Source organism: Mesoplodon densirostris, chromosome 2 (genome assembly GCF_025265405.1).
Source record: "Mesoplodon densirostris isolate mMesDen1 chromosome 2, mMesDen1 primary haplotype, whole genome shotgun sequence".
NCBI classification, from domain to species: domain Eukaryota; kingdom Metazoa; phylum Chordata; class Mammalia; order Artiodactyla; family Ziphiidae; genus Mesoplodon; species Mesoplodon densirostris.
In genome coordinates, this window is record NC_082662.1 from 59655273 (window position 1) to 59670886 (window position 15614).

General features: G+C 37.3%; 1 protein-coding gene across 1 annotated transcript in view; it reads left to right on the forward strand.

The window, feature by feature from the left end:
* The window catches only part of IL23R (interleukin 23 receptor), a 59980-nt gene that overhangs the window by 21256 nt on the left and 23110 nt on the right, over positions 1 to 15614 (forward strand). The window contains exons 4-5 of the mRNA XM_060084422.1: positions 6696 to 6856; positions 10931 to 11076. Of these exons, the coding sequence (XP_059940405.1) occupies positions 6696 to 6856; positions 10931 to 11076 (307 nt within the window). The remainder of the gene's footprint in view (positions 1 to 6695; positions 6857 to 10930; positions 11077 to 15614) is intronic.

Consider the following 15614-nt stretch of genomic DNA (forward strand, 5'->3'; position numbering starts at 1 on the left):
TTCATGACTAGCTTCTTTCACTTAGTATAAGGTTTTCAGGGTTCATCCATGGTGTAGCATGTATCAGAACTTCATTCCTTTTTATGGCTGACTAATGTTCCATTATTTTATGAATATATCACATTTATCTATTCATTAGTTGATGGACATTTGGGTTGTTTCTATTTTTGGGGTTACTATGAATAATGCTCTACTAACATTCATGTACAAGATTATGTATAGACATATGTTTTCATTTTGCTTGAGCATATATTGATATTTAGGAATAGAATTGCTAGGTCGTATGGTAACCCAGTTTAAACTTTTGAGGAACTTCCATACTGCTTTTTTTAATTGAAGTATAGTTGATTTACAATATTATGTTAGTTTCAGGTGTACAACATAATGATTCAATACTTTTATAGGTCATATTCCCTTTAAAGTTATTGCAAAATAATAGCTGTGTTTCCCAGTGCTGTACAATATATTTTTGTTGCTTATTTATTTTATAAATAATAGTTTGTATCTCCTAATCTCATACACCTATCTTGCCCCCCCCACTAGTAACCACTAGTTTGTTTTCTATATCTGTGAGTCTGTTTCTGTTTTGTTACATACATTTGTTTTATTTTTTAGAGTCCACATATAAGTGATAACAGAGTATTTGTCTTTCTCTGACTTATTTCACTAAGCATAATACTCTCTAGGTCCATCCATGTTGTTACAAATGGCATAGTTTCGAGCTTCCCTGGTGGCGCAGTGGTTGGGAGTCCGCCTGCCGATGCAGGGGACACGGGTTTGTGCCCCGGTCTGGGAAGATCCCACATGCCGCGGAGCGGCTGGGCCCTTGAGCCATGGCCACTGAGCCTGCGCGTCCGGAGCCTGTGCTCTGCAATGGGAGAGGCCACGGCAGTGAGAGGCCCGTGTACAGCCAAAAAAAAAAAAAAAAAAAAGGCATAGTTTCATTCTTTTTTGTGTCTGAGTAATATTCCATTGTGTGTGTGTGTATATATATATATATATATATATATATATATATATGTATGTATATATACCACATCTTCTTTGTCCATTCATCCGTTGATGGATACTTAGGTTGCTTCCATATCTTGGCTATTGTAAATAATGCTGTTATGAACATTGGAATGCATGTCTCTTTTTGAATTAGTGTTTTCACTTGCTTCTGATATATACTCAGCAGTGGAATTGCTGGATCATATGGTAGTTCTATTTTTAGTTTTTTGAGGAACCTTCATACTGTTCTCCATAGTGGCTGCACCAATTTTCAATCCCATCAACAGTGTACTAGGGTTTCCTTTTCTCCACATCCTTGCCAACATTTGTTATTTGTAGACTTTTTGATAATAACCATTCTGACACGTGTGAGTTGGTATCTCATTGTTTTGTTCTGTTTTGTTTTGGCCATGCCGCACATCTTGTGGGATCTCAGTTCCCTGACCAGTGATTGAACTCAGGCCCTCGGCAATGAGAGCGTGTAGTCCTAACAACTGGACTGCCAGGTCCCCTCTCATTGTTGTTTTGATTTGCATTTCTCTAATGATTAGCAATGTTGAGCATTTTTTCACGTGCCTGTTGGCGACCTGTTGGCTACCCCTAATTTCCTATTTAGTATCATAAAAATGTTCTCCTAATATTTTATAAGATTATTATATATCTCTTTTAAAAGCTATTAACACATTAACAATTATATCTGTCTAAATTATTTACACATGGTTTTTGAGGGACACATCTTCTTTATCAAGTGAGGAATACTTGCAGTAGTTATGAGTACTGAAATTGTTCTCAGTACCCAAAAAGTCACTTTGAAAGTCTTAAGAATAGATTTATTGAAGAGCAAACTGTCAGAAATATCCATTGGAAAGAGTGCAGGCTTCAGAGTTTTATGTCTGAATTCCAGTTCTGAGACTTATCATTTAGATGTCTTTTATGGTACAAATATCTGAAAACCCAAGTGCAGTGACTTAAACAGACAAGGCCATAGTGGAAGGTAGTACAGAGCTAGCATGTTAATTTAATGATACCCCAAGGAACCAGGCTCTTTCCACCTTTCTCCTCTGCAGCCTTAGTGTGTTGGCCTTAATCCTCAGATGCTACACATCCAGGCTTCTCATCCAAGTTTCAGGAAGGAAAGAGGTGAAGGGAAAAGGACATTCTCCCATGGACTTCCACTTGCATTTCATTGGCCAGAATTGAGTTACATGTCTACTCTGTCAGGATGGGAACCTCAGAGAGGGGTGTTATGGGTGGAGTTCAGTACTGTCATCTAATAGTATCTGCCACAATTGCTAGCTGAGGGATCTTGGTAAATTTGTTTAGCTTTGCTAAGCCTCAGCCTCCTGAGAAATGAGTATAAGTAATACCATACTGAGTGTTATAAAACTTACAAGAGAGCAAATTATAAGAAAAGGCTCACAAATAGGAAATGTTTAGAAACTGACAAAAAGGCGATGTTAGAATATTAGAACATTAGGGTGAAACTCAAGGCTGGTTCTCTAGATTTGTTTGATTTTTTCCTAAATCAAAACCTAACTGATTTGGGAGACAAGATTAATGTAAAGCCATAAAAAATGATCACTTACAGGATATTATAAACAATAACTTTATGTTATTTTCTAGTAACAGTAATTTTGGACAGATGACTATCTAGGAAGATTGTTAAATGTGCTCTAATAAGTAAGACTAATTTTCTAGCTGTTGTACATATGTCAGTAGTAAAGTCACTCATTTATTCAAACTAGAAATGTAAACCCAATGTGGGCAAGAATTTTTGTTTGTTTTGTTCATTGCTATATTGCTTGAGCCCAGGATGAGTCCTGGCGCATAGTAAGCGCTCAATAAACACTCGTTGAGTGATTATTCTGATAACTAGAAATAAACATTTCCTGGTCCTATATATTAAAAAAAACGTTTTTTACTGGCTTTTCTGAAGCCAAGAGCAAATTATAGCCAAACTCAGGCAAACCTAACCCAAATTCTGACTTGATTGAGTCCAGATTAATGGAATTTTATCATTTTTAAAAAAACTTTATCATATGTTATCAGAAAAGATGTGAAGGGTTACCATAAAAACAAATGTTCTCCTCTAGCAAATTCAAAGAATGAGCTCCTATAAGCACAGACAAATTGGAAAAGAAAATGAACATCTGTTTGTCTTACAATTAATTAAAACTGCACCCACGAGTTGAGAAAAATTAGAGAAATCCATTTTTCTAACTTATGGTTAAGAAGGCCTTTCCCCCTAAGAAAAAGGTGAGTTATAATGAATTTTGTGGTTGAAGTGGTATCAGATTTAAAAAACCTTTTCTAGATCCTGGGTTCTCAGGGTATTTTCCACTTGGGCAGATATGTAGAGATCAGCATTTGCAAGGTTTCACTTCCAACTCATGTGGTTCTGTTTTCCAGTAAAATCACATATAGAGAGAGGCATTTCACCTAAGCCCACCCACTTGTTTCCACAGTGGCAGAAAGATGGCATTCCCTCTATGGCAGCATATGGGCCATCAGGGCCTCCGTCTGGTGTTGGATTGAAGTTGTAAAGTAGAGGAATTGTGTCTGTGTTGCTTCAAGAGTCTTCTTTCTCCCCAGAACCTTTGTGGTGACCCCAGCAGCAGAGCTGCATGTCCATTCACATACACTCCTCAACCCCTTTGTATTTTGCTATGTACCAGTGGGTGGTGATAGAAAAAAAAAAAAAGAATCTCTGCTAATAAATATCTACTTACTGTTGTCCCATTACGCTCAATAGCTTCATGTAAATATGTTCTTTCTTTATCTTGGATACTCTTGCAATGTCTGGCACAGTACCGTCTACTCAACAAATAACTTGTTGAATGAAAATAAGTGCATGATGGCCCTTCATTCTATTTTATTCAAGTCAATTTAACAAATATTTATTTAGTATTTCATGTCTTCTTGGAACTATGTTAAATGCTAGACAATTTTTTAAAGTATGCAACATGTCTGTGCATGACAAGTTTATAAACTGTTTAGAACAGCACCAATGGTAGAATTTTCAGGTACTATGAAAGACCAATAGGGTCTCTTAGTTTTAATGAGACCCCTAAAAACAACTGCCTACTCTTCCAGTTCATAAGGCCTGCTTGTTTTTGCCACATCTCCCTCTCCATATGCATATTCATTATAACCAGAGTTCTTAGATATAATTCCAAATATATTTGAGGCTGTGATGTTATATTTCTACTGAGTTCAATAACCAGTTCATATGTTAAAATCCCTCTCCTCACTGATTCTGCACCAGTGCTAGGAGAGCTAATTGTGGCTGGGGACAAACACAAACTTACTGACTGATATTACTTTATATTCATGACCACTCACCTCAACTGGACCCAGGTAGCCACCCAGTAGTCCTACTACACTTCACTGGCCAAGTCACTCCCCCACTAACCGGGTAATTATTTCATTACTCTTTATCTCATCTCTGGTCTCTAAGATCTTCTCCCCTTCTTCACTCTATTGATGACCTGCTTTCTATTTCATTGAGAAAATAGGAGTAATGAGAAATACCACAGCCTCCCTCATCTGCTGACACACTGACATCTGTACCCACATACTTGGTCTTCCCTTCTAGTACTATGGATGAACTACCATTGCCCTGATGCCAGCTCTCCACTGTGTACTAGATCTTACCCTGCCTGCCTACTAGAGGACATTGCTCCAACAATACTCCTCTCTTTCTTCTATATCATCACCTTTTCTGTCTTTACTGGATCTCCTCATCAGCTTTCAAAGATGATGTAGCATCTGCTCTCTTGAAAATACAACCCTCCCTTGGTCCTTGCCTTCCACTAATCTATTTCTCTGCTCCTTCTATGGCAAACTCCTCAAAAGAGTTGTTTGTACTTTCTGCCTGTACTTCCTCTCTTTTCATCGTCTCTTTAATCTAGTCAAGTTTTTGCCCTTCACCTCCAGGTCTTAGCAGTGTCACTAATGACTTCCCCATTGCCAGATGCAATCGTTTATTCTCAGTCCCCACCCTCCTTATCAGGAGGATTTACTATCAGGAACATTTAACTTAGCTTTTTACTTCCTTCTTTTGGCTTCCAGGACAGCACTCCCTTTTTGTTCTCCTCCTACCTTCCTGGATGCTTTTTCTCAGTCTCTTTTGCCAATTCCCCTCTATTCCAGTAAAGTAATGGTGACCCAGAGCTCTATCCTAGGACCTCTTATTATCTCTATCTACACTCATTACCTAAAAGATCTCACCCAAATTTATGGTGTAAAACTCCCTAATCTATATCTCCAGTCCAGATATCTCTCCTGAAATGCAGCCATCATTTATTTAACGTCTTACTCAATATTTCCTCTTAGATGTCCAAAAGGTATTTTCAAGCTAACACTTTCAAAACCAAATACCCAGTTTCCTTTCCCCAGACTCGCATTCCCTATCTCAGTAAGTGGTAACACCATCCTTTGCAGTATTCAGGTTAAAATCATTGGAGTCCTCCTGGATTCCTCTCTAACACGCCCCCCATTCAACTGATCAGCAAAACCTATTGGATCTGTCTTTTAAAAACTGACTTCTCGGGCTTCCCTGGTGGCGCAGTGGTTGAGAGTCCGCCTGCCGTTGCAGGGGGCATGAGTTCATGCCCCGGTCCGGGAAGATCCCACATGCCATGGAGCGGCTGGGCCCGTGAGCCATGGCCGCTGAGCCTGCGCGTCCGGAGCCTCTGCTCCGCAACGGGAGAGGCCACAATAGTGAGAGGCCCACGTATCGCAAAAAAAAAAAAAAAAAAAAAAAAAACTTTGTAACATACAGTTGTATGCAAAAATTGTCCTAAAGTATATAGTCAGTCATTACAATTAGATTCTTCATCTAAAATAGTGCTTTGTGGTCTAGGTGCTGATATGAGGGGTAGACTTTAAAAGAAGAATTAAATTGCCTAGTAGCTATGGTTAATGTCGGTTTGAGAATACACTTCCATTTTGACTTGTGGTCTCAATACGTGTGATAAAAGAATTAGCCACAAACAAATTAACAACATGTATGTGGTTTTCTCTAACTGGAAAATATTCAAAGATGCCCTACTTACTACTTACACATAGTTGCCATTCTCTTATTTTCACATTTGAATACTTATTTACCATGAAGTTAGCATTCCTTATTACAAAGCCCTTGCATGGAACCCCTGTGCAATGCTCCTTCTCAGAGGGAGCTCATTTACTTCAAGCCATGTCCACAGCTGCCCTTCCCAAAGAGGTACAGTAGGCACAGTACCCAGGGCTCACCATACTTTCAGGAGTCTACAAGATGTTTAACTGCATTTAAAATCACAGGAAAAAATGAACAATTAGGTCAAAGAAAATGGTTTAATATGTGATATTAATATAGTTGCTTTTATATCAGCAGTTGTGAAACATAATCTATATGAATATATGTGTGTGTGTGTGTATATATATATATATAAACATAAACATACCTACACACATATAAACTTTTTTATGTTAATGGAAGAAGGGGTCTATGAAGGCAAAAGTGCTTAGGGCCCATGAAAGTCATACTGTGGCCCTGGATGGTCTTGACTTTGTTTTAAAAAATTCTAAAAGTGAAACCAATTCTGATTCATTTTTAAGTAAAAGGTTGCCTTCTGAAAGCTAGCTAAAAAGATAGCATCAAAAAAATTGAGGAATAATGAATTCAAACCAACATAACTGGTGATCATAATCTTTTTTTTAAGTTTAGAGACAGAAGAAGAGCAAGAGTATCTCACTTCAAGTTATATTAACATCTCCACTGATTCATTGCCAGGCGGCAAGAAGTATTTGGTTTGGGTCCAAGCTTCAAATGTACTGGGCACGGAGAAGTCAAAACAAGTGCAAATTCACCTGGACGATATAGGTAAAGAATAAGAAATTCTGTAATGGCTAATTAATAAACAACTAATTTGTTCTGACCTAATCAAATGAAGTTGAGATCTGAAAAAAGTATCCCTAAAATTCCTGAAGATCATGATACAGAAAACAAGAATTACCCATAAACCATTGCCTGAGACAAGCCAAAGATAAGTAAGGCTGCCATTGTGTTGTATATTCTTCCAGTCTTATTTCTACATGGGGTATGTCTTTTCACAATATTTACTGAGAACTTCTTATGTTTAACCATTGTTCTAAGAGCTAGGGAGAATGAGATAGACAAGGAAGATGCTTCCTGTCCTAAATATCTTGCAATCTACCAGGGAAGAGGGAAAGAAATAAGGATTATAATAAAGTGTGATGAGTCTTATGTTGTGAGAAGTACAGCATACTAAAGCATTCTACTGTATATGCTATTTTGGAAGTTATGTTTTTGTTTGATGTTGTTTGAAAAGTTCTACAAAAAACATAGAAAATTGTGGAGAATTATGTAGACATCTCTATATACACCAGCCAGATTCAACAAAAGTTAACACTTTTTTGCTTCAGGTATTTTAGAACTGCCTTTTAAAAAAATAATAATATAGAATACAAATTTCTATTAATTTAATCTATAATCTTATTTTTAATTAATATCTTTAATTAGTCCCTTATTATTGTTCTCAATGCTTCACCATCATAAACTACACTGCCATGGACAACCTTTTGGCTGAATTTTTGCATAGTAGTTGTTTTTTTCCTTAAGATAACTTCCAAAAAGTGATCGCCCTTGAGTCTTTTACAACTATATCCTAGTCCTAAAGCCAGAGTACAGCCAAAGAGCACGAAGTGTGAATCACCTTCTCTTTGGAGATTCTAGTGCCAATTATTCCTGTTTTTATTATTAAAGATGATTTAAGTAGCTAACATTTATGGCACACTTTCTTCAGTGCTAACTGCTTTTACATACATTATCTTATTTAACCCTCACAACAGTCCTATTTTGTAGAAGAGATTATAATTTACACATGAGGAAACCAAGGCTAGGTGGCATTAGAAGTTGAGTTTGCAGAGCTAGGAAGCCTCTAGTTCTAGTATCCTCAACTCCTATCCTCAGTCTTTATTTAAAGCACACTGCAATGTGTCTGACAACTTTCCTGCTGATTAATGTTCTAGGGGATGTGACACCTCTTGGGGCACAACACGGGTATCCTTTGGGGACTACTGGGGTCTTCTGTTGGAACTAATATCTCAACGTCTCAACTAAACTGAACTATCTCAACTAATAAGATTGGTCTAAAAATCTGTCCTTATGCTATGAATATTGGCTTTGAAAACAAACACTGCTGACTATGGTGATGAATAGTAACTCCATGGTACTGTATATTCTTGGAGTTATAGTTCTCCACATTTTTGTAAGTTTACATTTTGAGGTAGGATATAACATGCCCTTATCTTAAAAACAGGTTCCCCTCAATGGATTAATGACGTTTAAAGGCTATCGTGTTCAGTATCATTTTGGCAGTATCATTTTTAGGAACTAGATTATTACTCTTAGTATTACTGCTATTATTACCATTGTTATCTTATTATGATCTTAGTGTCATTGCATCCATTTATTGAACACCTATAGTGTTCCAGACAATTAACATGCAAATCACATTTAATTCTGAAAACAATCATGCATGGTACTACTGTGCTTATTTTATAGATGAAGAAAGAGATAAAATAATTTGCTCAAAGCACATAGCTAGTAAGGAGGAGAGCCAGATGTCATCTCAGACTTGCCGGCTTGCTGTAGTTAACCACCACCCCACCTCCCATAAAGGGAAAATCTCATCTGGCTGTCACCTCCAAATCTGCTTTTCACACTGAACCAGGGAGCCTCTTGTTTAGAGTTACTCCACCTCCTCCTCTTCCTCCTTTCTCAGTATCCCAAAATAGACTCTTAGAAACTCAGGTTGAAAAGCACAGGTTGACAGTGTAGGAGGCTACTCCCAGCAGAGCCCCTAGGTTATTAACGGATGAACTATATTCATTTCTGGCACTTTAAGAATGAGAAATTGCAAGTTAGATATATGAACTGTTCTATGAAACTGAAGACAGAGGACTCTGCTGGGAGCAATTTCCACATAACGGGCTTTAATTAAGTTAGGAAGATATGCTGAAAGGCAGGGCTGAATTAATAGTGCAGTAACACTGCCAAAATGACATGTGAGAGGAATGCTTAAATTTCTCTTATAGAGAAATAAGTTTCAATACGGAAAACGCAGTGCCTTCTGGCTGCCATTTTGAACATTAGTTCTCCCCACTGAATAATTATAAGTAAATACATGTTGTTAGAAAGACACCAAAGAACTACAATATGGTTCTTTATTTCAATATAAGTGGAAACTAAAGATATGGCATCTACGATGGAATTGATGGTTTTTTTAAAAAATGTAAGATCTAATGGGAATGTATGAAACCAAAGCAATGAGAGCAAAAATTCAACATTCTGAGTCTTGTGTAACAAACTAATGTTCAAGTACATATTACATAACATGTTTTTATTTGAAAGATATAAGCTCATTCAAACCTAAACCGTCAGGTCTCTATTGCATTGATCTGCTCTGTGCTAAGACTCTATCTTAAACCCAACTTACTGTTCTATCTGCGTTTCTCATAGGACTAAGCAGACTTTTGCTTCCTCCCCAGAATATTTCTTTCTGCAAAAGGGTCTCGGAATGCTTGTGCTGTTACATCTGTGGCAGGTCACACTCAGAGGTGGGAGACAGGAGGGAGTAGGTAATTTGTAGCCTTGAGGGTGCTTAAATGGTCCCAAGTGGTTTCAGAGCCCTGGAGATCCACTTCCTTGACTCTAGAAATCTCTGAATTCTGATTCTCATTACAAGAAGCTTAAACTAGCAAAAGGAAACCACCTATGGAATTCAGATGATAAAACTTCAGTATGATAAGCTCTTTAATTAGATTAATCCTGCTACTACTACTTATGTTCTATACTGGGTTTAGCCCAAGGATTTTATTTTAGGTCAGTGCTACTAGAAAGCAAATCTTAAATTTTTATATTTTTCTATAAATCATACATCTGTGCACATAATTTTAGATAATATTATTCATTGAAAATAAAACAAATTTCCCAAAGAATACTTTATAAACTTAGAATAAACAAAAAGGAAACTAATTCATAGAGAATATTAAGCTGTAATAATGGCCTCTAAAAACACACATACAGGTTCTTGAGTTCTTTGTTAAGTAATACATCTAACAAAGTTATAGGTTTTCACTGTTCTACTATGCATATAGGAGAAATGGGAAGTGCCCATGATTTTATTCTGTTCAGACAGAACAAATTTACAAGAATTTACACAGTTTAGAAATACAGAGCTTCCAGTTACACCATTACACCTAGTACAAAAAATAACTAGTAAGATAACCAATCAGAATGTCAATTTCCTTTTGAAAATCATAATCACAGAACACAGCAATAATTTGTAAAGTGTTAGAGTCTTCTGAGACTCCTTGTTCAAATCATACTTTCAAGTACAGATTTATTTTAATAGATAACAAAACAAGTTAGCAATAGATATAAATATTCATACAAGTTGCCCTATGACACAAGAGAATAAAAATATTATTGTGAGCGATCTTAATTTTACATCTTACCAAATTAGATTCTCTGAACTAAATTTAGGATGCAAAACATCATTTCTCCCTAAACAGATGCGGGAAAGAAGAGATAGCTTCTTTACCTCCTTTTTACATTCTTTTGTTAATAGGCCAGGCTTCAGAATTTCATTAGTTCGGAATACAGGGGAGTATGAGGTGGGAAAGGACAAGATTTTAAGATTCTCCATTTAACAGAAATGGAGAATGGGTGGAATAGAATTTTACTTAAGAACAGTAGTTTTCTCCTACATAATAGATTAGAAAACAAGAAAAATTTCACGTTAATTAGACCATGAGATTTTTTTTTTTTTGGTACTTTGAGTTTTAACATGTCTAAATATTGATGAAAAAATATTGATTTCTCCCTAGGCAAGTTTTAAGCTGCTGTATTTCTGTTTTTGTTTTTCTTTAGTGATACCTTCTGCATCCATTATTTCCAGGGCTGAGGATATAAATACTACAGTGCCCAAAACCGTAATCCACTGGAATAGTCAAACATCAATTGAAAAGGTTTCCTGTGAAATGAGATACAAGGCTACAACAAACCAAACTTGGAACGTAAGCTAACTTTCACTATTCTTTTGCATGTAAGTGAGTGATAGAAAAGCCAGCCAATAGTCAGTGACCACAGTGGATGTATAATGATCTATTTTACATGTTTTTATCTGATTGTTCAGGTAATATTCAAACCACTCTACTTTTAATAATGATGCTTCCAAATAGAGAGGTGTTTCCTGAAAAGGTCTCTTGCCTTTTGTAAACTGCTAAATAGACAAATATCCAACTAGGACGGATTCATCTCTTTAGCTCCTTGTAATTCACTGTCTCTTAGGGTGAAATTTATATCAGTGATTATGAATATAAAATGTAAGTATTCTATGCTGAAATTTAACAGCCACCCAGGGAAATAAAATCTGTTCAAAAAGCTTCAGATTTATGGGTGTCTCTTTTTAAATGAAAAATGTGTAATCCAAAATGTAAAATTTGTTACTATATTAGTCTTAGATGAGCATAAGGTAAAAAGTGAATGTCTAGGCAAACTAACCATCCTTAAATACCAATGGTAAGTTAGTAAGCGTCTTAGGAGAGGCATAGGTACAAGGTTCCTTAATAAAATCACATCACATGACAGCACCTGTGGACATTATAATAAAAACTCACTAATTTGAACTACAGGGTAACACTAGCCTGGCTGAAGAAAAAGTACCAGTTTTAGTGTATTTGAAAACAAATGCCATTTTATTATTTTTAAGTCCAATGAACTGCCATTTAGTCAAAATAATTAAGGAATGGAGTTTATGGCTTTGCTTAATTAATAGTTATGTGTCATGTATGAATTTACCAGTTTTCAGAGAGTTAAGTGAAATGATATGTATTTATTCTCTGGTGATTAGCATGGCTCCAAAGTCTTCATCATTCTGAACATCAACAATATTGGCTTTGCTGTAGAACAATATGTTTAAAGAGTGTCAAGAAAATGAGGGTAAAACTATACTGATTTCATGACATACTCTAAAGACTGCTCTTTAAAAAGAAATCCCAGATGCCAAGTTGTTTATTTACCCTTGTTAATGTACATGAGAAATGTGACCTTTTAGTTGTTTAGATTACACTTGGATGCAAGTCCGTGTTCTGCAACATTTGGTCAGTAACCAAATGAAGATCCTGCTGGACTCGTTGACTAAATAACTGCGGCATTTGTGTGCACAGCAACCCCATGCTTGAAGCCTAAGACAAGCAAGATTAAAAACTTCACAGCCAATCTTTTGCATATGTGGAATTTAGGTAAATTTGAAAACAACCCAAATGAAACTCTCATCCTAGATTTTGAGTGGATGAGGCTTTACTCTAATAAGACACCTGGGTAGTGTCAGGGTCATAGGATGATATTGAGAATACGAAATTTCTTTATTTGGCATAATTAGGAGGAAGTAATAAGCTATAAGAATGTTTAGAAAATAGAAAGGAGTTACAGTATCAGTATCTCTGAATAGATTTTCAGAAACCAACTGTTTTCTTGTTGAAATTCTTGTTCTCTGCTCCCCTTGGTGGTGCTACATATGCCACTGTGAGACTTGGTAACTCAGACGTAAATCTGAGCTCCCTTTTCAAAACCTTCTCTTTATCAGAAGCAGGCAAATGAAGGAGCTGAATTTCATCTTCATCACAATCTTTTGTGATAGGTAGTATCAGCTCCATCATCGAAATGAGGACATAGGGCTTGAAAAGAGCTTAAGCCAGGTTCTCCAAGCTTACAGCGTTAGTAACTTAGTGCCTCTTACAGACCCTACATCACTTTGGGCACCCCAAAAATGTTTGGAAAATGAAGAAACCAGTTTCAATTCAAAATCTGTATCCTATCCCTTTTACCATGATTCCTCCAAATGTAATTACTCACACAGATGACTCAAGTCCAGTTGGTAACAGCCAGAATGATGCTTTGTTTTTTACATTTGTTACCCGTCAGTTTCATCTGGATCATGCATAAAATGTTGTCTTTACCTCCTTGTAAGGAGACAGGAAGCGAGAGTCATGAAGAGTGGGCAGACACAAAGGACTACCGATTTGCTCTTCCACCTCAGCTCTGCCTGCATCAGATAACTGATGGAGGGAAGCTCTTCACTTCAAAGTGGCAGACAGCTATGCAGAAAGCCTTGTGGCTAAGCACATAGGCTCTAGAGTTCAAAGCCTGGCTCTACCACTTTCTGGTTGTGCAGCCTTGGGCAAGTTCCCTAGCTTCTCTGGGCCTCATTATTACCACACCTAAAAGAGGGATAAGATAAGCACCTACCTCATATGGTTTGAGGGATGATCAAATGATGGAAGAAGCTAGCCCAGAGCCTGGAATAGAGTTAATGTTCAGCAAATGCTGGCTGTTACTGCTCCTCTTCATCTTAACCTCCAGGAGAGCCATGCAGCAGGTGTGGTCGAGCCAAGGATGCCCACCTGAAAATCAAAATCAGTGCATTGAGGGTGTTTTCAGCTGTTTTTAGCTAAGCTGCATATAAATTATGAGGTATCAGCCAGTCCTTCAGGTGAATCTGCAAGGCTGACACCATGGGGAGAATATCTTCTTGTTGGTTATATTCATGGACTGTCTCCCTACCTCCCTGGCATCCTTGCCCACTTCTGTGTACCTTATCTCAGGAACATTTGCCATGTTGTTTGTATTTACCTGTTTACACGTGTATTTTCCCATCCTTTAACTATGAGCCCCTGGAAGACAGGACTGTTCCATAATCATTTTTGTATTTCCATTGATATTTATAATGTCTGGTTCACACAGATAATATTTTGACACATTAGCTATTAGTATTATTATTATTTGCCTTTAATGGTGCCAACAGCAGTGATAGTAAAGTAGGGAAAGCTTGACCAGAAGTTCAGGTGAATGGATTAACATTGACTCGAGTCTCTGATTAAGCTAGACCAGGGTATTGGCAAACTTTTTATTCAAGGGCCAAATAGTAAACAATTTAGGCTTTGCAGACCATAAGATCTCTGTCCCAACTATTCAACTCTGCATTTGTATCATGAAAGTAGCCATAGACAATATGTAAATGAATGGACATTGTTGTGTTCCAGTAAAATTTTACTTTTGGACACTGAAATTTGAATTTTATATCATTTCCATGCATCATTGAAATAGTCTTCTTTGGACTTTCTTTCAACAATTTAAAAAATGTAAAAACTCTTCTTAGCTCATGGGCTGCACAAAACCAAGCATTCACTTTTTTCCTGGAATGGCTAATAGAACAGCAGGCAGATAGCCAAGGTTCAAATCCTTGGCCTTTGCATTTCAAAAGTGTAAATGCTAGTATAGGACAGAAGACTTGTAAGAACATGTGATTAGTCATGACTGGCTTTCTCAATCCCCATCCCCCTTCCCTCTCACACCAAAGACTAGATAAAGATTTCTGAGCAGAGAGAGGGGGAAATGGGTGAGGGGAAGAGGTTGGTAAGGGGGAAGAACAAAAAGAGTTTAGACTTGGGTGGTTACTGAGCAGGACCCCTCATCTGGGCCATGCCCCAGGTTGGGAGTCAGAGGGAGTTGGGATTATAGAACTCTGAATAGGTTGAGATTTTCCCCTTCACCCAAGGATGCTCTCAGAAATTTAGGTGTAACCCTAAGAAAAGAGATACCTCAAAATGATGGAGATTAAGTTTCCAGGCCTCATGCCTTCAGAATTGAGGCTCTAAAAAGAAAGCAGCTGCTATAAAAATAAAGTTATATCTCTGGCCCTTGAGGCCATACCCTCTGCATAGGAACACAGTTAGGTCCAGCTCTCTCAATGTCCATTGTAGCCTCTGAAAGTATCATTTTGAAGGTACCATCTTCAGCTTGCAAGGCCCTAAGCAGGCACCTGGTTGGCCTCTTAGTAGAAACAACTGTTAACAGTTCCATAAAATTCTTCTTTCTATTTTAGAACTCTGGCTGTACTTTAGGGTATTTCTCTTCTTAGAGGACGTATCTATAAACATAATGGCAGGAGACATATTGGAGATCAGCAACTCCCCTACAAAAGAAGCTCATATGAAGCAGGGTGCATATGGAAGTCAAACTTTTGGCACTAATAAAATCTCTCCTGGCACAGGGAGATCAGCTTGGTGCTTTGTGACCACCTAGAGGGGTGGGATAGGGAGAGTGGGAGGGAGGGAGATGCAAGAGGGAAGACATATGAGAACATATGTATATGTATAACTGATTCACTTTGTTATAAAGCAGAAACTAACACACCATTGTAAAGCAATTATACTCCAATAAAGAGGTTAAAAAAAAAAAAATCTCTCCTGGATCCCAGTAGACTCTAGGGGCCTTCAGTCATATTTAGAAAAGCAGAAAATTTCAAGGGCCGTGGGTAGAAATGTGGCTTATGGAAACTCTGAATGATATCTTTCAGGAAACTCAATATCCCAAAACATATTTTTATGGTTTTTACATTTTCAATGCATGGCAAGTTTTAAAGATTTATGTTAAGACTGGGTTTTTAACATTAGAATCTCTAAATGACGTGTATACCTTGTTTGTGTGTGTGTGTGTGTGTTTTAATTGTGATAGTTTTAACTTTCTCTTTCGTGGTGACTGTTTTCTCCCA